Source organism: Neofelis nebulosa, chromosome X (genome assembly GCF_028018385.1).
Source record: "Neofelis nebulosa isolate mNeoNeb1 chromosome X, mNeoNeb1.pri, whole genome shotgun sequence".
Classification (NCBI taxonomy): domain Eukaryota; kingdom Metazoa; phylum Chordata; class Mammalia; order Carnivora; family Felidae; genus Neofelis; species Neofelis nebulosa.
In genome coordinates this window covers 101,516,799-101,544,266 of record NC_080800.1, presented here as the reverse complement: position 1 = coordinate 101,544,266, position 27,468 = coordinate 101,516,799, and the positions used below count along the sequence as shown (strand labels likewise).

General features: G+C 38.4%; 1 protein-coding gene across 16 annotated transcripts in view; it reads left to right on the top strand.

Moving 5' to 3' along the window:
- THOC2 (THO complex subunit 2) overlaps positions 1-27,468 on the top strand; it is a 114,615-nt gene that overhangs the window by 29,483 nt on the left and 57,664 nt on the right. For 15 of the 16 annotated variants that reach the window (XM_058713812.1, XM_058713811.1, XM_058713808.1 and 12 more), the window contains exons 7-12: positions 56-189; positions 10,675-10,841; positions 21,797-21,889; positions 25,035-25,190; positions 25,785-25,957; positions 27,173-27,368. In XM_058713812.1, the coding sequence (XP_058569795.1) occupies positions 56-189; positions 10,675-10,841; positions 21,797-21,889; positions 25,035-25,190; positions 25,785-25,957; positions 27,173-27,368 (919 nt within the window). Of the gene's footprint in view, positions 1-55; positions 190-9,098; positions 9,230-10,674; positions 10,842-21,796; positions 21,890-25,034; positions 25,191-25,784; positions 25,958-27,172; positions 27,369-27,468 lie in introns of those variants that run through there. The other variant, XM_058713822.1, reaches the window with a different exon arrangement.

Here is a 27,468-nt window from a genome sequence, read left to right as displayed (position 1 = left end):
AGTAATTTTTAATTGAATTAATTTTATCCCCCTTATGATGTTTATCTAATTTCAGTTATAAGCAGCAAAAATTCAATTTGTTAAGAGAAGAGAATGAAGGTTATGCCAAGCTGATTGCTGAATTGGGGCAAGATTTATCTGGAAATATTACTAGTGATTTAATCTTAGAAAATATCAAATCTTTAATAGGTAAGACAAATATCTATATACAGTATGTGTTACTAAGTTTTTTTTAACTGTTGGAGAATATCCATAAAGAGAAAGTGAGTGTGTTCCCTATAGGTTTCTTTTTTTTAATTAAGAAATGAGAGAAGTGTCTAGCTTGTACTTTTAAGATTTTATCAATACTAACAAAATTTGGGATGATATTGGGGTGCCTGGGTGGCTCAGTTGGTTAAGCATCTGTTTTTTCTTAATTGAAGAATTTTTTTAAAGTTTATTTATTTTGAGTATTTTGAGAGAGAGTGCACACGCGTGCATGCATGTATGCTGGGGTGGGGGACAGGGAGAGAGGGAGAGAGAATCCCAAGCAGGCTCTGCCCTGACAGTGCAGAGCCCAGCTTGGGGCTTGAACTCATGAACCGTGAGATCCTGACTTGAGCTGATATCAAGAGTCCAACGCTTAACCACCTGAGCCACCCAGGCATCCCTAGTGCCTGACTCGTTCTCAGCTCGGGTCTCAATCTCAGGGTCGTGAGTTTAAGCGCTGTGGTGGGCTCTGTGCTGGACATGAAGCCTACTTAAAAAAAATTTGGGATGGTATTTATGAGAAATCTTTTTGTGACAGTTACCTCTGTGTTGGTATTAGTTTCTGCTCTCTCTAGTATTTCTAGCTTTAATTTTTAAGTATTTTTCAGTAATTTTATAGGCAAAATAAGCAAATGTGGAACTTTAATAAAATCTTTATTGAACTCTTGAAACACGGAGATATTTAGTTCTTTTGAACTTGATTTAAAAAATATCTTTATGAGGGACTTTGATACATACCTTATTTTGTCTTTACAACAGCCTGTTAAGTGCAGCAGATGTTGTAAAAGATAGGGAAGTGTTATTCTCCCTACCTTTTAAATAGAGAATTTCTTTAGCATTACTCTTTTTATTTGCATTGAGTGCAGGAAATCATTGGCTTCTATAGAAAGGAGGAGTGAATGGTAGAAAAGTAGGGTAATCCTTATTTTTCTGAATGGAAAGAGTTTTTGCTTATTTTTTAGGTGTGTGCTATCTTAAGGAAGATTTCACAGCACCTAGATGTCTTAGATTTTGAGACCTGTTGGAGAAGTCCTGTTCCCTGCTTCACTGATTATATTTTAAGGGATGTTTATGCTCGACTTCTCAGTTTTTTCTTTGCTTTTGAAATTCATGTATGACTAAGAAAGAGAGAGGAAGTGTCCCAATCCTTATCCCCTTCCTCCATTCTATATGTAGGGTCCCAGACAAAGCTAGATTTACTATAGTTATCTTTGTTTTTAGCTTAGGCTTTTGGTGATCAGCAGGTATAGCATGTAAGAAGTTTTTATTTTATTTATTTATTAAAATTTTTTTTAACGTTTATTAATTTTTGAGAGAGAGAGAGAGAGAGACAGAGTGTGAGTGGGAGAGGGCCAGAAAGAGAGGGAGACACAGTATCTGAAGCAGGCTCCAGGCTCTGAGCTGTCAGCACAGAGCCTGATGTGGGGCTTGAACCCATGAACTATGAGATCATGACCTAAGCCGAAGTTGGATGCTCAACCGACTGAGCCACCCAGGTGCCCCTATTTTATTTATTTACATTAAAATGTTTATTTATTTTGAGAGAGAGCAAGGAAGGGGCAGAGAGAGGGGGAGAGAGAGAATCCCAAGCAGGCTCTGCATAGCTCCAAGCCCAACACCGGGCTTGAACTCACGAACTGTGAGATCGTGACCTGAGCCGAAATCAAGAGTCGGATGCTCAACCAGCTGAGCCACCCAGGCGCCCCAGGAGCTTCTATTTTAAATTTACCCTTTAGTTAACATACAGTGTAATATTAGTTTCAGATGTAAATAAACAACACTTCTGTACAACACCCAGTGCTCATCACAAGTGCACTCCTTAATGCCTATCACATATTTCACACATTCCCCTACCCCCTTTGAAGTGAGTCTAGTTCTGGCAGCTGATTTACTCTCTCTGCTACTTTCTCCTGTTAATTTACCACCAAGACTGGTAGCCCATGCCTGCAGGGCTCTTGCTGATCTGTGTGGCAGTGACCATTTTTAAAAATCCTCCTACAGGGTTTCCTTTCTATTCTTTTCAGGATAGGCTCTACATTTTTCTTGTCGCATTTTGATCTAGTTTCAGATGCTTGGCAGTATTGCTCTCCATTAGGTTTGTCTTTCCTTACATCTTGCCATGGACTCTTTTAAGATGATATTTCTCACATAAAAATTTTTGTGCTATGGGGCACCTAGGTAGTTCAGTCAGTTAAGTGACTTGACTTTGGCTCAGGTCATGATCTTGAGGTTCATGAGTTCGAGACTTCAGGGTCTCTGTTGTTAGCACAGAGCCTGCTTCAGAGCCTCTGCCCCCTAACTCCTCCCCCCCTCCCCCGTTATCTCTCTCAAATAAATAAACTTAAAAAATTTTCATTGTGCTCTGTAAGTTCCTCATTGTTTGTGTTTTATCTGTTGTTGACTTTTTTTTTTTTTTTTTTTTTTTTTTTTTTGAGAGAGAGAGGGAGACCGTGCCTGCCCAAGTGTCCACATCGGGGAGGGGGCAGAGGGAGAAGGAAAGAGAGAATCTTAAGCAGGTTCCATGCTGGGCATGGATCTCAGGAGTGATCTTAAACAACCGTTAGATCATGATCTGGGCCCAAATCAAGAATTGGACACCTAGACTCCTGACTGACGGAGTCTTCCAGGCGCCCCTGTTGACATTTCTTGTCTATCCTTGTTTCTTTTAAGTTTTGTCCTTGTGGGTTTATACCTTTTTAGTCCTTTGCTATTTTAGGAACATTTCACAGAAGGATTTTCTTGAAGGTATGCTTTTATCTAACTGGGGAAATAAACACTACTGTCTTATCTTGAACTTTGCTCTCATACGGAACAGGTTATGTTACTGTCTCTGAAGAACAATGTGGTAGTCACAACTACAAGCTCACGATATATATGGATTTTCCATGAATATAAACAATTTGATTTCTTGGGCTAAACCCCTATTCTGGTTTATCAGCTGTACCCCCAAGCACATTAGACCAGAAGCACTCACATGTTACCTCCTCAGTATCGCCTTCCCTGGCCACCTCCCTCAACACTCCCTTTCATTTACTAGTTTTCCTTCTGAGCACTATCACCATATAATATGACATGAATTTTATTTTCTACCCCCATGGGAGTGCAAGCTCCACAAAAGCAGTGGTCTTGTTTGGTTAGTATCTCTAACCTCAGTGCCTAGTGTGTAGGTGCCAAATAAATACTTGCTGAAAAATGCGTGCATCTTTCTCTCTTTCTCATAGAGTTTACAGTGATTTCTTCACCTCTCTTCTTTGACATGTAGAATTTTAGTAAGCTCAACTCCCTGACTCAGGGTTTCTCTCTGGGTAGCTGAGTCCATCCTCCTCCCCATTGTCTGAGAAAGGAGTTTTTCATCGACGTGAAAATTGAGGTTAAGACTCCAGTTCCAATGAGTATTCTTTCAGTGTTAAAAATTTATTGGATTTCCCCTCAATGCAGACTCCATGCAGGCCTTGTCTCATCTGGCCAAAGCCGTTCACTGACACAGTATCTTATTTTTCATGGCATCTCTGGATGAGTTTTCCCTTGTTTATTCCCATTGATTTCTCTATAGGAGCAATCTGGACATAACACCTCTTACAAAACTATCTCAGGTCTGATTTCCTTCACTAACCATTGGCAGAACTGATGCCTAGTTTGAGAGGTATGCATTTAAATGCGCTTAAATTTCAGGACACTTGGTCTGATCAGAAGAACTCCTTATTTATCATACTTTAGTTAAAACCTAGTCATTTGTTCCCTAAAAGATTCTTCTGGCACATTAAAATGTGTATATCCTAAACAAAATAAACAGTGTTTTATATCCTGTGAGACAGTGGCTGTTTACTTCATGAGTAAGCGAAGAAGCAGAATCATTGAGTCCACCTGATGGTTGTGATCTCAAGTCTGACACTAGATTTTAAAAACTTATGAAATGGAATGGATAGCGATTAGTAGGCTCTTCAGCTACCAAGTCATAGACCCCACGCAAATGAACCCTGCATCCAGATGGCAAAAAGCATCTTTTAGAGGTCACCTGGGTGGCTCAGTCCATTAAGCGTCTGACTATTGGTTTTGGCTCAGGTCATGATCTCAAAGTTCGTGGGTTCAAGCCCCACATCGAGCTCTGTGCTGATGGTGCAGAGCCTGCTTGGGATTCCCTCTCTCCACCTCTCCCCTGCTTGCTCTCTCTCAAAATAAATATAAAAATATTTTTTTTTTTTTTTAAATTTTTTTTTTTTCAACGTTTTTTATTTATTTTTGGGACAGAGAGAGACAGAGCATGAACGGGGGAGGGGCAGAGAGAGAGGGAGACACAGAATCGGAAACAGGCTCCAGGCTCCGAGCCATCAGCCCAGAACCTGACGCGGGGCTCGAACTCACGGACCGCGAGATCGTGACCTGGCTGAAGTCGGACGCTTAACCGACTGCGCCACCCAGGCGCCCCAAATATAAAAATATTTTTAAAAAATCTTATAGAAATTCAAAGAAAGATATCAGAGATGGACTCCTTTGTTGAACCAAACTATAGGCACTCTACTTTTCTGAATGCCCTTTAAATAAAAGTAATAGCTGGGTACTCTTTTTCTTTCTTCTAAATTAGAGGTCAGCAAACTTCTATAAAGGGTAAAATAGTAAATATTTGCTTGCTTTGTGGGCCATATGTTGCCCTATTCAACTCTGTTGCAACTATTCAACTCTGCTATTGTAGTGTGAAAGCAGCCATAGACAATATGTAAATACATGTGTTCTAGTACAACTTTATTTATAGAGACCGACTGTATTTGACCCACGGGCCGCAGAATGCTGATTTCTGCTCTAAATCAAGAGTTCTGGCTAAAAATTAGTCTTGGGGCAGGCTAACTGGAGTTTAGTTTTAGGGAGTGCAAATGGTTCTTCCCGATTTTGGGTTTAGTGGTCCAGGATCTGTTTGGCCTAGACTCTAACCCTTTCCTTCTCACCCAAAAGCAGAACCCTCTTCACCAAGCCTTGGGACCTTCATTTGTTGTCTTGTGTCCAAGGCTGTAGATTTTGCTGGGGGTGGGGAAGCCTGGGGTGGGGGCCTCTGCACCTTCAGTCCCACAGGTCCTCTTGGTTACTTGGCAAGTGACCAGAGAGCCATTAAAAACCAAGTAAGACGCCAAGCCAAAGGATTCTTGGGCAATTGTGGGACATTTAACCCCTTTGACTAATTTTTCTTGAGTGTACTTTAGTGTACTAAGTATATACGTACTTAGTATTTTATTGGACCAATAAAATATTTGTATTGGACCAACTACAAGTATTTGATTGGACCAATCTGGATATAAGGGCCATTCAGCCTAGAGGCATCTTATCTCTGTGTCCCTTTGAAAGGGAAGCCAGTTGACTGCTTCCTTTACCTATGTTTTTGCTTTATTGAAGTTTCTTTACTATTATACTAATTACAAAGAAGTTGTTTTTTCCACTGTGACAAAGAAGACGGCAGTTGCTGTTCTCAAGCATACTGTTTTGTTTTTTTTTAAACATACTTTTTTTTTTTTTCCTTACAATTATACTTTTGTTAGGTACGTTTCTCTGCATCTTGGTCCTCTGGTTCTTTCCTTCAGATGTGCAGTTTTTTGCAAATACTACTACTTCTTAGAAATAGTCCAGCATAGGTTTTTATTAGCTTGTTTTAGTCCGTTTGGACTGCTATAACAAATTACCACAGACTGGGTGGCTTCTGAACAACAAAAATGTATTTCTCCCAGCTCTGGAGGCTGGAAATCCAAGATCAGGGTGCCAGCGTGGTTGGGTTCTTGGTGAAGGCCTCCTCCAGGTTGCAGACTGCTGACTTCTTGCTGCATCCTCACATGGTACAAGAGGTAGGGGACTTCTCTTTTTTAAGGGCATTACTCTCATTCATGAGAGCTCTGCTCTCATGACCTAATCACCTCTCAAAGACCTCATCTCCCAAATACCATCATATTGGGGATTAGAATTTCCACATATGAATTTGGGAGGTGGGGCACAAGCATTCAGACCTGGCCAGTTTCTGAAGTCATTATAGATGCCAGATCATGTCCTTCTGTTCACAGCATGGTTTTTCTCTGTCTCATAAGGTCGTTTCTGTTCAGAACATGATGATTGAAGCTATCTTTCTGTCTTCTTGTTTGAAATGTACAGGCTGGACATCTCTCCCAGTCTTGTTTACAATGTTACCTTGGGATTTTTTTTTTTTCTGTCCGGAATCTCAATTTGGCCCACTGCTAAAACAGGCATTGTCAGTTTAATCAATATATTTTTTTTTTTACTCTAGTTGCAATCACTTGCTCTAATATACTAGTCATCTTGTCTATCTTTCGGGGGAAACTTGAGTTCCTTTTCAGTGCATTGCTTCAAAGGCCTGTCATCCAAAAGGTGTGAACTCTTTTAGGCCTTTTATTGATCTCCATATCACAAGCACCTGGCACATAGCAGGTAGTTATTTAATGTTTATTTAAATGAAGGAATGAGTACATTCCAGATCTGTCACTTATTTTTCTACTTGCTCCCTTCCAATATGGTTCCGTTTGTTCCTTGAAAGCCATAAGGCATTATATGTGTGTATATATCCTTAATGTAGCTGGTGATCGAGGTAGGGAGCTAGGCTTCTGCATTCTTTCAAGAGCACATGACTGTTGATGCTTGGGCTAGACAAAAAAGCCTTTCTAAGACGGTTGAGCACAAGAGTGCCTATGTTCTACCACAGCTGCCATTGGAAAAAAAAATTATTTTGGACATTCTAAGCTTACTGATTATTACTAGAATCTTATTCTATATGAAATAGCTTAACTGTTACTTAGCAAATCTTTAAGGCTTTAAAAATCATTTTCTAAATCCTGGGTTTGGTTACTTGTAACATCTTATGGAGCAAAAGTCATTCTAATTGGTTGGACTAACTTATGACACCTGAGACACTTAATAGAAAACTCAAAAACCAGTTTTTCTTTTGTGAAAGATGCAAAGGTTGATATCTGTTATAAATAGAAGTACATAGCTTTTCTTTTAGATGACTACCTTAAATTGAACCCAGAAAGAAATTGGTAGCTCACAGTGCAGGTCGCTGATAGAATAGCCTTGATGCTATTCTGTAATACTGTTAAAAAGACATGAGGGTGGTTCACACTAGCATGCTGAAGGTCTCAACTTTTGCAATGTTAATGAAACAAAACATTTTCTATGTAACATGTTGCTGTTCTAGTCCTTATTTCACAGGTTTTGTGTATGTAGCTTAAGAGGTAATTATAAACCCACAATTTGATCAAAATTATATTTAATATATCTTTTTTTCATCTCTGATAGAGTATTTTTATTTAGTGATTGGATTTTATATTTAGTAAGTTAAGAGCAGTTATAAAGCTGGAGAATTTGCTAGGTCTTGCTTTCATAATCTTTATTGTCAGTGTTAGAGCGGGTTGGAGGCATTTTTTTTTTCCAGCTCTATTCAGGCATATTTGACATAAATAAACTGCATATTTCAGGCATACAATTTGAGTTATAATGTATGTATACATCTGTGAAAACATCACTGCAATCTAGATAATGCACATTTCTGCCACCTCCCGCCCCCCCCACCCCCCAATTTTGTCTTGCACCTTTGTATTTCATCCTCCTTCACTGTGTTTCCTCCTCTCCAGGTAACCACTGATCTGTTTTCTGTCACTGTAGATTAGTTTGCGTTTTCTAGAATTCTTTTATAAATGGAATCATACAGTGAGTATTCTTTTTTGGTCTGGCTTATTTTATGCAGCATAATTATTTTGTGATTCATCCATGTTGTTGCTTGTATTATTAGTTCTTATTATTGCTAAGTAATTATTCCCCCTTACATACTACAGTTATACTGAACTACAGTTTGTCCATTTATATGTTGATACACTTGAGCGTGTACTATTACAAATAAAGCTGTCATCAGTTCTTGTGTACAGTCTTTGTATGAACGTAGACATTTATTTCTCTTGGGTATATACCTAGGAATGAGATGGCTGGGTCATAGGGTTTAACTTTTGAGGGACCTGGCAGTTTTACAAAGTAATTGTACCATTTTACATTTTATATTTCCACCAGCTGCTTTTAAAAATTCCATTTGCTAGGTGCCTGGGTGGCTCAGTAGGTTGAGTGTCTGACTCTTGATTTCGGCTTGGGTCATGATCCCAGGGTCGTGGGATCAAGCCTTGTGTTGGGCTCCATGCTGAGCATAGAGCCTGCTTAAGATTCTCTACCTCTCTTGCTCTGCCCCTCTTCTCCAAATGCTCGCTCTTGCTATCTCTCTGTCTCTCAAATTATAAAAAAAAAAATTCCATTTGGTATTTTGGAGTCACTTTTACATTCGTAAGCCATACCTTTTGGGGGTATAGGGAGAGGCAAAAATATTTAGAAGTTTTCTTCTCAGACCTTCAGGTAAATATTTCTTTGGAGAATTTATGAGAATCTGGAGCTCTTTTCAGTAAGACATGATCCTTTGTTAGTCTTTTTTCCCCTTGGTATGAGAAATAGAAGAATATGTTTTCTTTGGATTTTATAAAAAACAAACAAAACAATAAAACGAAACACTTTTTATATTTGGAGAGTTTGGTTTCGTAAGTGATTGCTAAGATGCTATGAATCAGATATTAATTTTACAGCATTAAAGATAAGTGTGGAGTTAATAGAAGTAACTCAAACTCTCTTATAAAATAGGTTATATAAGAATTTTCTTTGAAAAAATCTCTTAACTCATGTATAACACACTGTGTTCAGAACTAACATTTCCAAGTTCAACAGTTGTTTTTTTTCCTTCCTCCAGCATTAGAAGAAATCAGTATTTATTTGCTTGCCCCAATGAAGTGGCTAGCTTGCATTTAGGAGCTACGTCTAATGAAAAATGTAACTTAAAATTCTAGAATTCCATTCAGCTTGATGTACAAGGCCTGTGGGAATTGATATACATTGAGGGAAGAACAGATTGATATCTCATGCTCACTCTGGGTCATAGGCATTCATTTTATTGAGAGGAATGGTGGGTATAATCTGTATTGTTTAAATTTATTTGTCTCTTTGGGGCACCTGGGTAGCTCAGTCGGTTGAGCATCCGACTTGGGCTCAGGTCATGATCTCGCGGTTCGTGGGTTAGAGCCCGGCATCAGGCTCTGTGCTGACATCTCGGAGCCTGGAGCCTGCTTCGGATTCTGTCTGTCTGTCTCTCTCTCTGCCCCTTCCCCGCTTGTGCTCTTCTCTGTCTCTCAATAAATGTTAAAAAAATTTTTTAAATTTATTTGTCTCTTTTTTGTTGTGTGTAAATGTTTGCATTCTCATAAATTGAGTACACATATGATATGACTGCACTATAATGTAATTTTGGTAACAAGTGAAGCCGAATGCAAGTGAAATTAATAATGTATCAACAATAGGGTGGCTGAGGGGCGCCTGGGTGGCTCAGTTGGTTGGGTGTCCGACTTCGGCTCAGGTCATGATCTCGAGGTCTGTGAGTTCGAGCACCGCGTCGGGCTCTGTGCTGACAGCTCGGAGCCCGGAGTCTGCTTCAGATTCTGTGTCTCCCCCTCTCTCTGCCCCTCCCCCGCTCAAGCTCTGTCTCTGTCTCAAAAGTAAATAAACATTAAAAATTAAAAAAAAAAAGAATAGGGTGGCTGATAGGAATGTCTTTTAAATCTGTGTCCATCGGCCCTTGTTAGCTTACCCTAAGAGATTAGCAAGGATAAGTAGCCATCGGCATCTATTCAGTGCTTGTTTTGCTTTCCTTGGCTACCTACATTGTCTGTTTTCGTCCTCTCTTTGCTTGTGTTATCTATACTCTTTTGTTATGTCCCCAACCCCTTGGTATTCTCTCATGTCTTCAGTATCAGTAGTATACCTGTTTTCTCTTTAGAATGCTGCCAGAAACCACAGATATAAATCAGTGGTACAGTTATATTTTGTAGTTTTGTTGTGTATGTAAGATGAACTAAGAAATGATTCTAAAAATGATATTCTACATTTATGAACCTGAGCTTTTAACTATTTACCAACATTCCAGGTGCTTCTGCATAAAACATTAAAGAAAAACCTTTAGTTGCCTAACTTGTAAATACGTTGATTGTCATATTATCCTGAGAATTAAAAATGTGGATCTTTTTCACTAGCCTGGGTAATCAAGAACTGAGACAGTGTGGTATAGAAGAAAGTTTACTTAGTGTCACAGGTCCTGGGCTCCAGCCCCAGTTCTCTTATTAACCCACTTTGTAATCCTGGGCAAGTCCTATTTCTCATCTGTAAAATGTGGGCAGTGGACTTGATCATCTTAAAAATTATAAAGATTTTCCTCTGGTGCAGGGGAAGCAAACTTATAAAAGAAGTTGTTCTTAAAAACATTTTGTCTTTTTATGTAAGTTGTCCCTGAAAGCTAATGGCTTTATTAGAAATGATGTATAATCACTTTTGAATTTGTGTATATCTCATCTGTTGCAGGATGCTTTAATCTGGATCCCAATAGAGTTTTGGATGTCATTTTAGAAGTGTTTGAATGCAGGCCAGAACATGATGACTTCTTTATATCTTTATTAGAATCTTACATGAGTATGTGTGAACCGCAAACACTGTGTCATATTCTTGGGTTCAAATTCAAGTTTTACCAGGTAAAAAAATGTGTGTGTGTGTGTGTGTGTGCGTGTGTACACAGATGTATGTATATATATAGAGAGATTAATCTCATGGTTTTATATTTGCAACTTACATTTGTAAATTGGTTTTAGCTCAGCCATTCTAGCAGAGGTGGTAGATAAATGGATAACTAACAATGCCTTGTGCTAAGTACTATATTAGTAGTATGATTGGTGTGATGTGAAAGCCTAGAGGAAAGCATGATAAATTTTTGCTTTGGGGGAGATGGAATCAGAGAAGACTTTATAGATATAACCCTTTTTTAACCTGGTCCTTGAAAGATGAATAGGAGTTTGTTGAAGTTGTCTGTTCAGAAGTAACAAATAGTGTGAGTGAAGATGTGGCAGTATGAACGTATATGACAGATTGAAGAAATGATACATAGTCTGATGTGGCTGGATTGTAATATGCAGGGAGGGAAAAGAAGAAACAGGAAGTAAAGTTGGAAAGGTAGGCACACTTTAGATTGTCAAGGGTTTAGAATTCTGTTGTATAGACAATGACCATGGGAATTTTTTAATGTATGTTTTACATCATTTTTCACCTAGCAAGTCTGTGCCTCTCATTATTTCTCTTTAAGTCCTTCTTTCATGTTATTACTACTGTTACGTTCTAAAAGAGATTGAATTGACACACTGCTCAAAAACCTTTGTCTGTAGGATAAAATTCAAACTTCTAAATGTGGCAGAAAAGGCTCTTCGCAATCTGGCCCTATTCTATCTTTCCAGCCTTATCTTTAGTGTCCCCCCCCCCCCCCCAATCTGATATTCTAGTCATATTAAATTACTAGCCATTTCCTGAACTTAGGTATAGATGTTGCTATGTATAGACCCTTATTTACATGCAGTTCCTTATAACTAGAAAACTGTTCTTACCCGTCTCACCTGTCTTTTCTTCATCTTGAGGATTCCTATTTATTCTTTACGATCAAGTGCTACTTGCTCTGTAAAGTCTTGGCTGGCACTTTACCCATGTGGAATTAGTTACTTCTTAATCTCGTCTCCTAAAACTTGACACAGATTTCTAGCACTTAGCAGGTTATATTAGCATAAACTATATCTGTGTCCTTTGCCAGACTGTGAGCCATTTAGGGCAGGGTCTTTCTTTTACTAATTTCTCTGGATTAATTGACTGCTTAGCCTACAATAAATGCTCACTAATTGTAAATGAGCGATCTGTGTTTTTAGTAAGCTAGTGCTCACGATAGCATGGAAGATTTTAACACAATAAGGCCTTTATTGTCCTTTTGGTATAGCTTTGCTAATTTGTCTACCTGCCTGTGATATTCAGTCAAGAAATACTGATTTATGGGGTGTTTATGATGTGCTGTTGCTTTGCTAGGCAATGATGATACTCTGGTAAAGAGTATCTATTCCTGGGGCGCCTGGGTGGCGCAGTCGGTTAAGCGTCCGACTTCAGCCAGGTCACGATCTCACGGTCCGTGAGTTCGAGCCCCGCGTCAGGCTCTGGGCTGATGGCTCGGAGCCTGGAGCCTGTTTCCGATTCTGTGTCTCCCTCTCTCTCTGCCCCTCCCCCGTTCATGCTCTGTCTCTCTCTGTCCCAAAAATAAATAAAAAATGTTGAAAAAAAAATTAAAAAAAAAAAAAAAAAAAGAGTATCTATTCCTGTCGTCTGGAGCTCAAATTCACATTTCTTTTAGGTTTCTCAAAAGATAACACCACTTAATGCCTCTGCTTATCTTGCATTTTCTATTCTCTGGGATGCTCCAGAAGAGAAATCAGATCAGAACTTCATGTAACATTTTGATACCAAACAAGACACATGGCAGGGTTTCTAGGCTGGAGTACTTCACGTTTGTCCAAAAATTAGCGATGGCAGCTTTTCCTGTTCCTACCAGCAACCAAGGAGTCCACTCTTAGTACAGGGAAAGAGAAGTTGAAGTATTCATCACATCTTAAGATGTGCTGTGATTGCTTTGGGTTTGAGAACATGAAGCCAACTGCTGAAGTGATAGGGTAGCTAAAATTTAACTTGGGCATAATTAATTAGAACATAGGTTAGGGCTTAGGAGACTAGGTTTCAGAACATACTACAGTGAATAATGATGACCTGCTGCATAACATCAAGTATTATTAGTTGAATGTGAGTTTTAGAATTTAAAGATCTTTATATGAAAATGTTCCTCATAACGATAACACTTTTCAGCTGAATTAAAATATTGGGGTTGACAGTGTTGGAACAGTCTTTTTTTTAAAATAGATGTTCTTATATAAGAAATACCCAATCAGGAGACGTTTGATTTAGAAGTAACCTATTATTGGAAAGAGTAACCCTTGTATTGGCTCTGTGTAACACCATTCTTTTGTTTCTGTTGCCTGAGCTATCTTGTTGTGCAAATCTGCAGTCTTAAGGACCACTGAGGATAGAGGAAGAAATGTCAAAGATATTAGATAAATTGTGGTCTGGGAGGTAAAGTAAGGACAGCCATGAAAATGAAGAACTGCTTAGGGGATGTAACCCTGGGAATTGGCATATATGGTCACCCTTGTGTATTGGTCCCTTGCCTGACCCCGTCCTCCCCTCTTCCTTTCACTGCCTGAAAATGTTTACTCCCCTTGCCCACAACCTGTATTTTCAACCAGTTGGGAATTATTTGGATTAACAGGCTTCTTCCCCCCCCCCCCCCCCCCCCCCCTTTAATGCTAGGACTTCTAGACAGAGCTAATTATTATCTGCTGTGAAGTCTGTGAGAGTGATTTTATTCTAGTTCCAGCCTGGGATCAGCTATACTTGATGTTTTGACTTGGAAGGATGGTAGGGGATATAAGCAGTTTTAGAGCACATTTTGGAAAATTTGGCAGGCACATCTGCTTGATTCCTGTCACAGGGATGGCTGTAATAGAGGGCTTAAGGATAGCATGAAGATCAGCGTAAAGGTCAGAAAGAAAGGTGTCCTAGAAAGTGTGAGGGTACCAAAAGATAAACTTGGCTGGAGTTGTCTTGCCACAGGAAAGAGGAAGGAGATGATGACTCTCACCCATATCAAGGCCCTTGATTTCTGGATTCAGAACACGGCAATAGTAGTAATAGTGGTGTCATGGTTAGGTACTATTATAACCTAAATTCACTCACTTAAGTAAGAAATGTTAATCAACGGGGCTGGTTCATTCGGTGGAGCACGAGACTCTTGATCTTGGGGTTGTGAGTTTGAGCCCCACGTTGGGTATAGATATTACTTAAATAAAATCTTAAAAAAAAGAAATATTGATCTAGCACTTTTTATGTGCCAGGCAATAATGTTCTAGGTGCTGGGACTACATTTGGAAACAGATAGAAATTCTTGCCTTCATGACGCTTATGTTCAAGGTAAACTATGGTATGTTAGAAGGTGATCAGTGAGATGGGACAAAAAAAGAATGTAGAGCAGGATAAGGAAGAGTGGGAGTGCCAGAGTGGTAGGTTGCAACTTTACATAGAATAGTGAGAGTATGTACCTCATTGAAAAGGTACATTTAAGCAAAGAAACAAAGGATGGGAGGTGTAAACAGATATTTGGGGAAGAGCCTCTAGGGAAGGAGAACAGCCAGTGCAAAGGCCTTAAGGTGTGAGCATGCCTGATGTGCTGGAGAACAGCAAGGAGACCAGTGTGGCTGGATCCGACTGATTGAGTGGGAGTGTGGTAGGAGATGAGGTCAAAGATGAGAGACCACATCACATAGGGCTAGTGCCACAAGGGTTTTGACTTTGATGCTGTGAAGCTCTTAGAAGATTTTGAATAAGAGAGTGATGTGACCTGACTTAATTTTTTCATTTTGTTTCTCTTTTATGTTTTCACTTTATTATGAACATTTTCAAACATATAGAAAAGAGCGAATAATGTAATGAATACCCATAATCCCATCACCTAGAAGTAAGTTTATTAACATGTTGTTATACTCTTTTTGGAAATAATTTATATTATAGATACCATGAACGTTTACTCCTAAATACGTGAATTTGTACTTTTTAAAAGTAAAGACTTTTTCTATATAACTGTGATACCAGTTTCATATCTAACTAGACTGTTAGTATATAATAAACTCAGACCATATCCAGATTTCCCATATTGTCTCCCAAATAATTTTACAACTGTTTTGTTCAAACAACGATCCAATCAGAGGCCATGCATTGTATTTGATTGTTAGGATTCTTCAGTCTCTTTTAATCTAGAATAGTGTGTTCCCCCCACCCACCTTCCTTCCTTTAATGGCATTAACTTGTTGGGACCATTACTGTGGAAGACTCCGTTAGCCTTCCAAGCATTAGATATATCTGGTTGCTTTTCCATGGTTGGTTTAATTTGTTTTTTATTCCTTGTTTGTCTTGTGTACTTAGAGTTAGGTCTAAGAGCTTGACTGTGTTCAGGTAAAATATTTAATGGCAAAAGGCTTCATAGGTTGTGTTGTATGTTTCATACCGTAACGTCTCATACCTGCCTGATTTTTAATGTTCCGATAAGTTGATGACAGTCTAATTCCTTTATTCAACAATGACATTTCCCCTCACGTTAATAGGAAGTTATCTGTAGGTTGATACTTTGGCACCATGTGAATATCCAGTTTTTCATTAACCTTACATTAAGTGGCTTAGAATATGTGGATCATCTTTTCCTGAATCAGTTATTTTCTTAGGGGTTCCAAATTACTGACTTACTAATGTTACCGTGTCTTCTACATTTATTAGCTATTATTCGTCTGTAAAGAAGAATTGTTCCTTCTCAACTTGGCTTGCTTGTTGTCCTGAAATACAGTTCTACTGGAAAGGCAGGACAAATGCTTCATTCTCCACCCCCATGCCCCATTAATTACTAGCTTTCAGAGTAAAGAGTTTCTTTAGTGGCCGCCTCTAATGGTGACATGAGTGGTATGTGTGTATGTGAGAGAGAGAAAGATGAGAGAGACAAAAGACATTGTGTACATGTGTGGTTTGACTTAGGTTTTCAAAGAAGCAATATGGTTATGGTAACAGTTGGAAGTTAATGAGCTTCTGAATATATTTTGAAGGGTAGAGCCAGTAGTATTTGTTGATTGATTAGATACACAATGTCCAAAAGTAGAGTTAAGGCTATTTCTAACTTTTTTTTGGACTGAGCAGTAAAAAGGATGGTGTCATCATCAACTGAGGTAGAGTAAATTTCGGGTGGAATGGGTTTGGCGTATTGGGGGTAGGAATCAGGAATTCAGTTTTGCATATGTAAAGTTTGAGATGTCTTAGATATCCAAGTGAGATGTTGAGTAAATAACTGGATGTATAAATCTGGTATTCAGGAGAAAGGACTGCATTAGAAATAGAAATGTAGGTGTCCAAAGCATGTAGATGATATTTAAAGTTGTGATACTAGATGAAATCATCAAGAGTTAGGTATAGGAACACAAGAAGAGAACCCAGGGCCCAGCCTTGGCACTCCAATGTTAAAGGGCCTAGGAAAAGAGGGGCAATCAGCAAAGGAGATATAGAAGGAATGTACAAGATAAGAGGAAAACAAAGAGAATGTAGCATATTGGAAGCTAAATGGAAGAAGGAACGATGACCTCTGTTAAATGCCTCATCTTAAAGAACTAAAATTTGGTCATTGGATTTATCATCGGGGAGGGCAAAGCTAGCCATTTTGGTAAAGTTGGGGTGGTGTTAAAGAATAGGGAGAGTGGAATTGGAGATAGAATAGACAAATCTATAAAGGAGTTGTTACAGAGAGGCACTAGCTGGCAGAGGAAGTGAGCTCAAGAGAGAAGGTGTTTTGAAGATGGGGGAGAGAACATATTTTTATGCTAATGGGAATGATTGAGTAGAAAGGAGGAAAACTGGTGATACAGGAGAGAGAGGACAGAATTATTGGAGTAATGTTCTTGAGTAGGATAGAGAGAAGAGTTTATGGTATAAATGGATGGATTGACTTTAAACGGGAGCATAGAGAGTTCATCTAGAATAACGGTTGGAAAGGCAGCACATGTAGGTACAGCTGTTGGTAGGTGGATAGATGTGATGGTGGAAGTTTGTGGAAATTTTAACGATTGTTCCAGTTTTCTTGCTGAAATTGAAAACAAGGTCATCAGATGAAAGGATGAGAGAGGAGGTATTGAAGGTTAGGAGAGAATGTAGAAAACAGTTTATATAGGAGGGTAGGAAAGGGAATGGATGAGAGAAATAGAGTATGATTGTCCGGCAGCATTAAGGATCCATTTGAGGGTGGATATGTGAAATTGACATTTTGAGGGGGTTGTAGTTATTGGTAATATTAAAGTTTAGGATATGGAGTGAATGGCTGAGATGGGAAATAGGAGAAGATCTTTGAAAGAGAGGAGCTCAGGGTGCCAAGAGTCCAGCATGATGAAGTATCATTTACATATATGTGAAAACCTCTAAAAAATTAAAGGAATAGAGTCAGACAGAGTGACAGTGAATCAGAAGCTATAAGATCATTGCTAAGTGAAGGGCTGTGACCCACGAGTACATAGATGGCAACAGTAGGACCTGACTGAAAACAGAGCTCTGTCCCTCAATAAAAGCAACTAATGAACTGGCAAAAATTGTCAATAAACTTTTAACAGAATTCTGGATTTTAGTAAAAATAACTTACAGCAACTGAAGAAAGGCTTAGTGAAGAAAGAAGCTGCTGCTTTGGGCTAAGAGAGCACTGTTATCTTATAAATTGCCTGCCTACTGTCCCTCAATGATGGCCATGAAGATAGAAGCCTGCACTCCTAGTGTAGATTGGTAATGCCAGAGGACACAAAAAATTGTGAGTTGCGACCTCTCTGGCTTTTCTCTGAAGGACTGGTATAAGGGCCTGTTTTGTTTTGCTTGACTAGGAACATCTCCAGAGCTGGGGTGGCTTTTGCCAAAAGGATTTGAAGGCACAGCTACTAGCTTTTGCGGCCTGGAACAAGAGACAGCAGTGAGAGAAGCAATAGAGAGACTGAAAGCCTGGGAAGAAAGAAGTTGGATAAGGAGATAGCATGTGCCAGGGAATTGGAACAAAAGGCCATGCTTATGTCCAGAACTGGATAAGTACTTAGAAAAGGGCTGAAAAGATCCTAAGCTTTTTCCTCTGGCTGGCATTCAGGCTCTGTGCAAGCAGGAAGTGAAGACTAGGAATTGTAAATGGCTTGCCCAAGTGTTGAGGCATGCCCGAACACAGAGCCAGTATGCAAAGACTGGGAGAGTGTTTTTTCTCTTTCTTTTTTCTTTTTTTCCGGGCTTCGGGCCCTTAAGAAAACTCAAAACAGTAGCTGACCACTAAGCTAACAACAGATTTCAGTGGCCACACACGACAATAATATAGACTTTGTAAGTCGTCACTAAATAAGACAACAACAGTAATCCACATTAAGCATCAACAAACCCCAGAGATGGGGCATAATTTGATTTTCAGAGTTGTCACATAATAGTCAAAATATCCAGTTTTCAAAAAGAGATAATGAGGTATGCAGTGAAACAAAGTATGGCTCATTCACAAGGAAAAAAATAAAACAAATCAAACAGAAACTATCCCTGAGCAAGCCCAGGAGATGGAATTACTAGATAAATAATTTAAATCATCAGTCCTAAATATGTTTATGATCTATAGGAAACCATAGGCCAAGAGCTAAAGGAAACCAGACAGAATATCAGTAAAGAAATAGAAATTATAAAAAAGGAACCAAACAAATTCTGGAGTAAAAAAGTAAGATAAATGAAAAATTCACTAGAGAGGTACAACAGCAGGTTTGAGACGGCTGAAGAAACAACAAGCCAACTTGATGAGCCAATTGAGGTTATCCGGTATGAGGAGCAGAAAGAGAAAAGAATGAAGAAAAATGAACAGTCTAAGAGACTAGAAGACACCATCCAGTACCATTATGTGTATTGGAGTCCCAGAAGCAGAGAGAAAAGGGACAGAAAGCATGTTTGAATAAATAATGGTTGAAAATTTCCCAAATGTGATGAAAGATGTGAATCTACACATTGAAGAAGCTCCACAAACACCGAGCAGGATCAACGCATTAGAGATCCACACCAAGACACATTATGCTCAGATTGTTGAAAGACAAAGATAATTTTGAAAGCAGCAAAACAGATATGATCCCTTGCATACAAAAGATCCTCAATAGGATTAACAGTTGGTTTTTCTTCAGAAGGCATTGGGTGGCATATATAAAGTGCTGAAAGAACAAAACTGTCAGTAAAGAGTTCTGTATCCAGCAAAACTACCCTTCAGAAATGAGAGATTATGACATTCTAAGATAAACAAAAGCTGGGGGAGTTTGTCACTAGTAGACCTGCCCTACAAGAAATGATAAGGAGAGTCCTTCAGGCTGAAATGAAAGGATACTAGACAGTAATTTGAAGCTATATGAAGAAATAAAGAATATTGGTAAAGGTAACTACATAGGTAAACAAAAAAGCCAAAATTACCAATATTGTAGTTTTTGGTTTGTAGCTCCTCCTTTTTTCTCATGATTTAAAAGACAAAGGAATAAAAACAATTATAAATCTAATTGGAACATAATGTAACAATATAAAAGGGGGAAGGATTGAGATGTATAGGTACAGAGTTTTTGTATACTATTTAAGCTAAGTTGGTATTAGTTCAAAGTACACTGTTAGAAGTTTAAAATATTAATTGCAGTATCCACTAGGAAAATAACTAAAAAACAAAGGAAACAAGGGAATCAAAAAAGTACACTACAGAAAAAAATCAAACACAAAAGAAGGCAGTAATGGAAGAAATGAGGAACAAAAAATGATATATGTAGAAAACAAATAGCAAAATGGCAGAAGTCCTTCCTTGTCAGTAATTACTTTAAATGTAAATGGATTAAAATTTAGTAAATGGATTAAAATTTGTAATTAAAAGGCAGTTTGGCAGAATGTATAAAAACATTCAGCTGTATGCTTATCGCAAGACTCACTTTTAGATCAAAGATAGAAATGTGTTCAAAGTGGAAGTATGAAAATAGATATCCTATGTAAATAGTATCCAGGAGAGAGCTGGGGTGGCAATTCTAATATAGGGCAAGATAGACAAAAATTTTTACAGTAGACAGCAAAGGACATTATATATTGATAAAAGGGTCAACCCATTAAGAAGATAAAACAGTTATAAACACACGTGCACCAAATAGAGCCTCAAAATACATGAAGCATACACTAACAGAATTGAAGGGAGAAATAGTTCTACAGTAATTGTTAGAGATTTCCATACCCCCTCTCATTAATGCATAGAACACCTAGACAAAAGGAAACAGGACTTGAACAGCCACTGTAAACCAATTAGACTTAACAGACACACACAGAAAACTACCTGGCAACAACAGATGACATATTCTTCTCTAGTGTACACGGGACTTTCTCCAGGATAGACCCTATCGTAGACCACAAAACACTTCTCAGTAAATATAACACATTGAAATCATACAAAATATTTTCTTTGACCACACTGGAATGAGACTAGATCACAGCAGTAGTGAGGGAGAATGACTGGAAGTTCAGAGCTGAGTGGGCTTTAGGGGAGGGTGGAGGGAGAATAAATACTCTGAAAACAACTATAAAAGAGCAAAGATGGCTCGTACCCCACCTCTACACCTAGTAGTGTGAGGGTCTGGGGAAAATAGCCACCACTTGACTGGGTTACAGTGAGAGTAGTGTTCCTGTAGAGTGTTAGGGTCTGTTCGAGCAAGAAGGTGAAGGGAACAGAGGAGAGGTTCAGGATATATAGGGGGTTTTGCTGAGGATGGATTATGAATTCCAGAGGATTCCATGGAAGTTTTTCAAGAATGCAGAAAGGTGGGTTAGGACAGGACAGGGATTGTGCAGAGCAATATGAGGATTAGAGTATGGGAGTTGATGTTTGGCCTGGGAGTCAGGGGCTTCTTGTGAACTCATTAAAACAGAGATAATGGGAATAATGAGAGTGTTCCTGGTGGATCCAAGTCAGATAATAAGCTTTTGTGGGTTTGCTCTGAATCCCTGACCATTTGTTTTTATGGGAAAATGTTTTGATACTAAATAATCATTTATGTATTTAGAATTAAACTTGTTAAGTTGAAGATGTACCTGTCTTAATAGAGTGAACAAAGACTTCTTTATATGATATCCATTAACAAAGACTTCTTTATATGATATCCATTAGTTTGGTTAGCTTCCTTTGTTATGTCCATAACACCTATCGCAATTGTGGGGAGCCTCACAAAGAACTTGTTTTCAGCGCTGAGTAGAAGCAGAACATAATGTATTGTCACTGTTTGCTTTTTATTTGCATTTTGCCGTTTAGTAATTGCCAGTTGTCCTGGCTTCAGCCTTCCATTCATCTGACCCTAAGCAGTTTAAAAATTTGGAGAAAGTCTTTTTGTTTCTGTGTAGGGTCCACAGGGCCGGCTTGGTTGGAATTGACCATGCTGTATTTTAAAATGTTGATTTATCCATGTGTAATAAGTATAGAGACCTGTTTGGAAGGGTAAATCAATTGACAAGCAGATACACTTAGCACAAAACCGCAGAAATAAAAGAAGGGGGAGAAAAGTATAAAGCAGACACAGATAGTTTGGCACTTCCAAATTTGTCATTCTTGTCTGTCTGCATCTCCACTGAGAACTACTTGGAAAAGTGAGTTAAGAAAACACACATAAAAACTGAAACCAAAAGTAATTATTATGCAGGGTAAAATATCACTTATTCTCTTTAATTTTCAGATTTTAAAAAAATATTAGCATGTACTGTGAAGTTTGTCCATTTTTGAAACCTTTCTTTGTGTTCATCAGAAGATGAAAAGGGCTGTTTACCTAATTATCTTTGTCCTCAGTTCAGATGTTATGTATGATCAGGAAGAGCAGTGAAGCTTATTGTTGATCTAGAGTTATTTGATGTAATTGTTCTTAGTTATTGGTAGGTAAAGAATATGATTTTAGTTGTACTTTATGCACTAAATAGAAACTTTTTTTTTTTTTTCAAGGAACCAAATGGAGAGACTCCTTCATCTTTATACAGAGTTGCAGCAGTCCTTCTACAATTTAATCTTATTGATTTAGATGATCTTTATGTACATGTAAGTCAAGTGGGCTGCTAAGGATATTTGGCTGTCTATCCCAGGGGTGGGAAGAGGAGTAGGCAGCCATATAGTACTTCAAGATTGGTCCTAGGCTCTCCGGTTCTGATTTTGGAAGCCCTAATGCATTATTGCTTTGTGTTTACTTTATGAAGTGAATGAATGTAATTCTTTGACAAACTGTGGAAATTAAGTACCTTTTGTCACAGAGTTTGAGGTTGGCTATGAAATTAAAGCTGTTAATGTCAGCAAGGTGTATCTCATTGAGAGGGAGCCAAGTCCTAATCAATGTGGTTTTAGACTTTTCTGTTATACACAAATTGTCAGAAATATGGGATTACCTAAGATACTTTTTCCTTCTTCCCAAAATGTTAATTGTAGGCATTCAAGATGAATGGGGAACTGTATATTTAAAAAACAAAGAAACAGTGATTGCCATTTAAAACCATTTAAAAACCATCACAACCATTTAAAATGGTTTTCTTATGTTTTTAATGTTTTTAATGGTAATAAATGACTGGTATTGTGCTTCTGTTGCTGGACCCAGGATCTGGAAGGGTGTGTATGTGATCGTGATTGATGACCTTCAGTTTAGCAACAGTTTAGCCTGTCAATTTGAAAAAACTAGGTTTGTAGTATAGAAATTCCTGTTTATTTGGTTATATAGTAGGATATCTATGGACTTAACTCTGTCCAAAGCTGACAATATCGTCATTGTCTTTGAAATCATTTTCTGACTTCCTTGTCTGTCATGTACTATAGTTACAGACTAAAACTTAGTCTCTACCTTGGAAGCAGTCATAGTCTAGCAATGGACAAGACATTTTGCATTATATAGTAACTACTGTATTGGAGGTACTCACAAAGTGCTGTGGGGGCTCAGTATAGATAGTAACCATGTCTGTTTGGGGGCATTTTGGAAGGCCTTTCCAGACTAGTGTGATGTTGAACTGGGATGTTGGTAGATGACACGGTGTTGGCCTGGCTTTAAAGGCAGGAAGCTTTGGGGCGCCTGGGTGGCGCAGTCGGTTAAGTGTCCGATTTCAGCCAGGTCACGATCTCACGGTCCGTGAGTTCTAGCCCCGCGTCGGGCTCTGGGCTGATGGCTCGGAGCCTGGAGCCTGTTTCCGATTCTGTGTCTCCCTCTCTCTCGGCGCCTCCCTCGTTCATGCTCTGTCTCTCTCTGTCCCAAAAATAAATTAAAAACGTTGAAAAAAAAAATTAAAAAAAAAAAAAATAAAGGCAGGAAGCTTTGTAGGTAGAATTAACTGAGTATAAAGGCAGGAGTATTGAAGGGCTTCATTATTATCTTAGGGGAACATCAGGAAGCTCCGAGTACTTGGAGCCTCGGGTAGTTTATGGGGAGGTGGATGAAGATGGAGAAGAGTAGGTTGGGGCTACACTTTCCAGGGCCTTTTAAGCGCCATAGTAAGGAGTTCGGATTTTTTCTTGTTGGGAGTAGAGAGCCCTTCAAGATTTAAAGTAGAAAAGTGATGTACAAACTGAGAACATGGAAAATTTGTCAGTAAAAGGGGAATTCAAAGACAGGTACGAGTCTATAGGCAAGTATAGACTGGTAGGACAAATGGAAATATGATAGATGGTGATAGATTTATTACTGAAATGTTTGAGTTTGACAATAAATGCAAGTGGCCTAACTGTTCCTGTTAAGGTGTCAAAGATTTTGAGATGGGATTAAAAACCAGTTTATTGTTTATTTTTCACGAGACTTCTAAAACCTAAGGACAAATAAAGGCTGAAAGTAGAAGGGTGGGAAAAATATACCAGGGAAATTATTGCTGTTACAGACAAAATAAACTTTTTGGCAAAAAGAGATGGTCACTTCATAATTTAATAAAGTTGTGTTCTCTAGGAAGATAAAACAGTTGTAACTTTGTATGCACTTAATTGCATATTCTCAAAATACAAAAACTAGAAATTGAGAGAACTGTAAGAAACTTACAGGGGTGCCTGGCTGGCTCAGTCGGTAGAGCATGTGACTCTTGATCTCGGGGTTGTGAGTTTGAGCCCCACATTGGGTGTAGAGATTGCTTAAAAAAATAAAGTGTTGAAGAAAAAGAAACTTACAGTTCATTATAATGGGATATTTTTAGAGGCAGTTGTATTAATCTAGGTAAAAGATGAGGACCTACAGCAGGTACATAAGTAAAGCAATAAAAATGGGTTTGATGGCCAGTGGAGAGCAGAAAGAATGAGAAAAAGTCTTGCTTACCTCCTTGCATCAGTCCTTAGTGACTTTTCTCCCATTTTTGACTAATGGGATGAAGTCTGCAATATGTAGCTTAATCTTTCACTATGTTTCTTTTCATTGTTTACTGATTATTCACTTCGCATTAGACTTAGTTACTGAAATATATTATGCATTTCTGAGGGCAGGAACACTGAGTGCTTAGAAGAAACTAGTAAATAACGATTTGTTGGCTGTATTTTTCTGTGTCTGGGTTTTTTATTTATTTTATGAAATATCTACATTAACCATCTTCCACGTGTAAAAGATGGCTGTACTAGAGATAACGTGATCCTTTTTCATAATGGGGAGTTGACTGTACACGTGCTGCTTTCTCTTTTGTAATAAACTAGAAACTAGTTTGTGACTTAAGTCAAATAGTAGGTATTAGGAAATGAAAAGTGAGATGTCAGGTTGTTCATAATTTTTCTACTTGAGATTTTTCATCTAGAGGAAATAGATTTACCCCTTCATATAATTCAGTAGCTAACCTCTCCCAAATTGGATCCTTATGAAGTACTTTTTAAATATGGAATTTGGCCTTTAAAGGGGAACTCTGATATTTTTCATGGAACAGGCATACATTTTCTTGGGTACATTAATAAATTGAATGGTAAGCATCACTGTTGTATTATTGTATTAATTTAGGACCTCTAACAAAGAAGACAAAAGAACTTCGAACTGCTACTTGATTTTAAAAGGTGTACAAAATTCAGGTACTTAACCTTGTTAGATTATAAGGAAATAATTGAGAGAAGCTTATTTTGAAAGCAAACCATGGCCATTAATAGACTAGGCCTTATTTACAGTTTTATTAATTCAGGGAAGATAGTGTTTGCTTTTTATATGTGCAAACAGTATTAGCTATTTTATGAAACATTAATGAACCATTTTTAGCTTCTTCCAGCTGATAATTGCATTATGGATGAACACAAACGAGAAATTGTAGAAGCTAAGCAAATTGTTAGAAAACTTACGATGGTTGTATTGTCTTCTGAAAAAATCGATGAGCGAGAGAAAGAAAAGGAAAAAGAAGAGGAGAAAGTAGAGAAGGTATATAGTTCATTTTTATAAGATTAACATTGTCTTCTGGATTTGGAATTTGAAATTTAACTTGTAATAGTTCATCAACTTATGGGAGAATAATTTATTAACTTTAAATGTAGTGAAATCTGGTTTTTGGAATACTAATTTGCAAAGGTGGTTTTAGTTTTAATCTTATTGGCACCTTCCCAAAAGAGGCCGCTATGTTTTTCTTATACACATTTCAAAGTGTATTCTAAGTAAAATATATGACTATATTTGTGCTCTGTGTATTAATGTCTCTCAAGTCCTAAGGGGATTCTCAAATATGAATGAATTCTAGTTCCCTGTGGCACAATAAAGCATTAAATAGAACTTGATTTAATTCCAGGTCTATAAACTCTCATGCTGGGTCTGCTAAATCAAAGAGCAAATCCTGTTGTTTTTTTCAATAGCTAAAAAAAACCTTGATTTTACTTTTAGGAAAATACTGCGTTTTCCATGGTGGCAGCCGTTGTTGACATACAATATTGTCGTGTTTAGCTCAGTTTTTTAAATTAAAAAATGCCGAGATTTATTGGTGCCTATATTCTGAGGATCTTCACTATAATTGTTCATTTTTAGCCTCCTGACAACCAAAAACTTGGTTTGTTGGAAGCCTTGTTGAAGATTGGTGATTGGCAGCATGCACAGAACATTATGGATCAGATGCCTCCGTACTATGCAGCTTCACATAAGCTAATAGCCCTTGCTATTTGCAAGCTCATTCACATAACTATAGAGCCTCTCTACCGAAGGTATGTTACTGTATGCTTTTCTAATCATTGAGGTAGAAATAGCTTAGGACTACAAAAAAATCTGCATGTTTATCTTGTCTCCTCAAACAAGCAAATACTTCTGTATGTTTTATTAGAAGATAAGAACCATTCAGAGCGTATCAGTCTTATACGTATTAATCAGTGACTTGTCTCCTAATGTCTAGACCAGGTGGTGCAGAATGCGTGCTGCAATGCAGTCTAAAAATTGTAGCTTAGATGTCTAGGTTGGGTGTGCTCCATTGAGAGTGAAAACACCATTCTTCTGTTCTTGACTTTTCCTCCTCTCTTGGGGGTGGGCAGAGAATTCCTAAGGTTTTTACTTAGTGTAATTTCCCTCTGTCCTGGGTTGAGTGGCTCTGAGTGAGGACATTGCCTCTCTGCTTGCCTGGCATATAGGCTGCTGTTCTGAAAATTGCTAGTGCAGCCTTTCTCATCATCCCTAGTTACTGTGTCCGTCCACCCGTCCTCTAGCCCTCAGCCTGCTTGCAGGTTACTTAGGAGCAGTACTGGCAGCAGCTCTGGCTTCAGCCCCACAGATCAGAGCCTGCGTCCAAGGCCCCAGTCTTGTGACTCGTGCGTAGCTGCCGGCTGCTGCCTTCAGTGCCACTGGGGCTGTGGACCTTGAAGGCTTCTTCTCAAAGAGTGACCCCTGTGACTCCACAGCGGGACACCTGCTCAGCAGGTGAGAACTCTGGGCATGCTGTCCTTTTTAGTGTGACACCTTCTTTCATTATGCTGCTCACCTTCCCTACCACCACCCACCTCATAGTCTAAGTAGGGGAACCCAGACTGAGAAATGTTTATTTACTTGAACCACTGTTGTTATATCCATATTTTTCTGTTTTATCTTCCAGTGTCTCTGAGGTCCATCCCTTGTTCCCCATTCCCATATCCAAATTCCTGATACTGGCCAAGTTTAATTAACAACAAATTCATACGGTGTATGTGAAATGTTACTTGAAATCTGCGTTTCTCTGATTTCCTTATGCAGTTCATTGGAAACATTCTCTAAGCTCTGGCTTTTTCCAAATGAGTATTGTTTTTGTCTTTTTCTACCCGATAAATTATCTGTATTAATGAAGTTAGGCACAAGTGATATATAGAAAGCAAATTTGAGCAAGAAAAGCTTTACTTACTGGTAACTTAAAGTGGGGTATTACATAGTATACATATAAATTTTGCTTCTTTTTATAGAGTTGGCGTTCCTAAAGGTGCTAAAGGCTCACCTGTTAATGCTTTGCAAAATAAGAGAGCACCAAAACAAGCAGAGAGCTTTGAAGATTTGAGGAGAGATGTCTTCAATATGTTCTGTTACCTTGGTCCTCACCTTTCTCACGATCCCATTTTATTTGCAAAAGTGGTGCGCATAGGCAAGTCATTTATGAAAGAGGTTAGTAAGATTTTTTTTTCTTCCAAGTAGAAAACTGAGTTTTGGAGTGAAGGTGTTCTGCGTATATTTGTGTTATGTGTATCACTAGGAATAAAAAGAA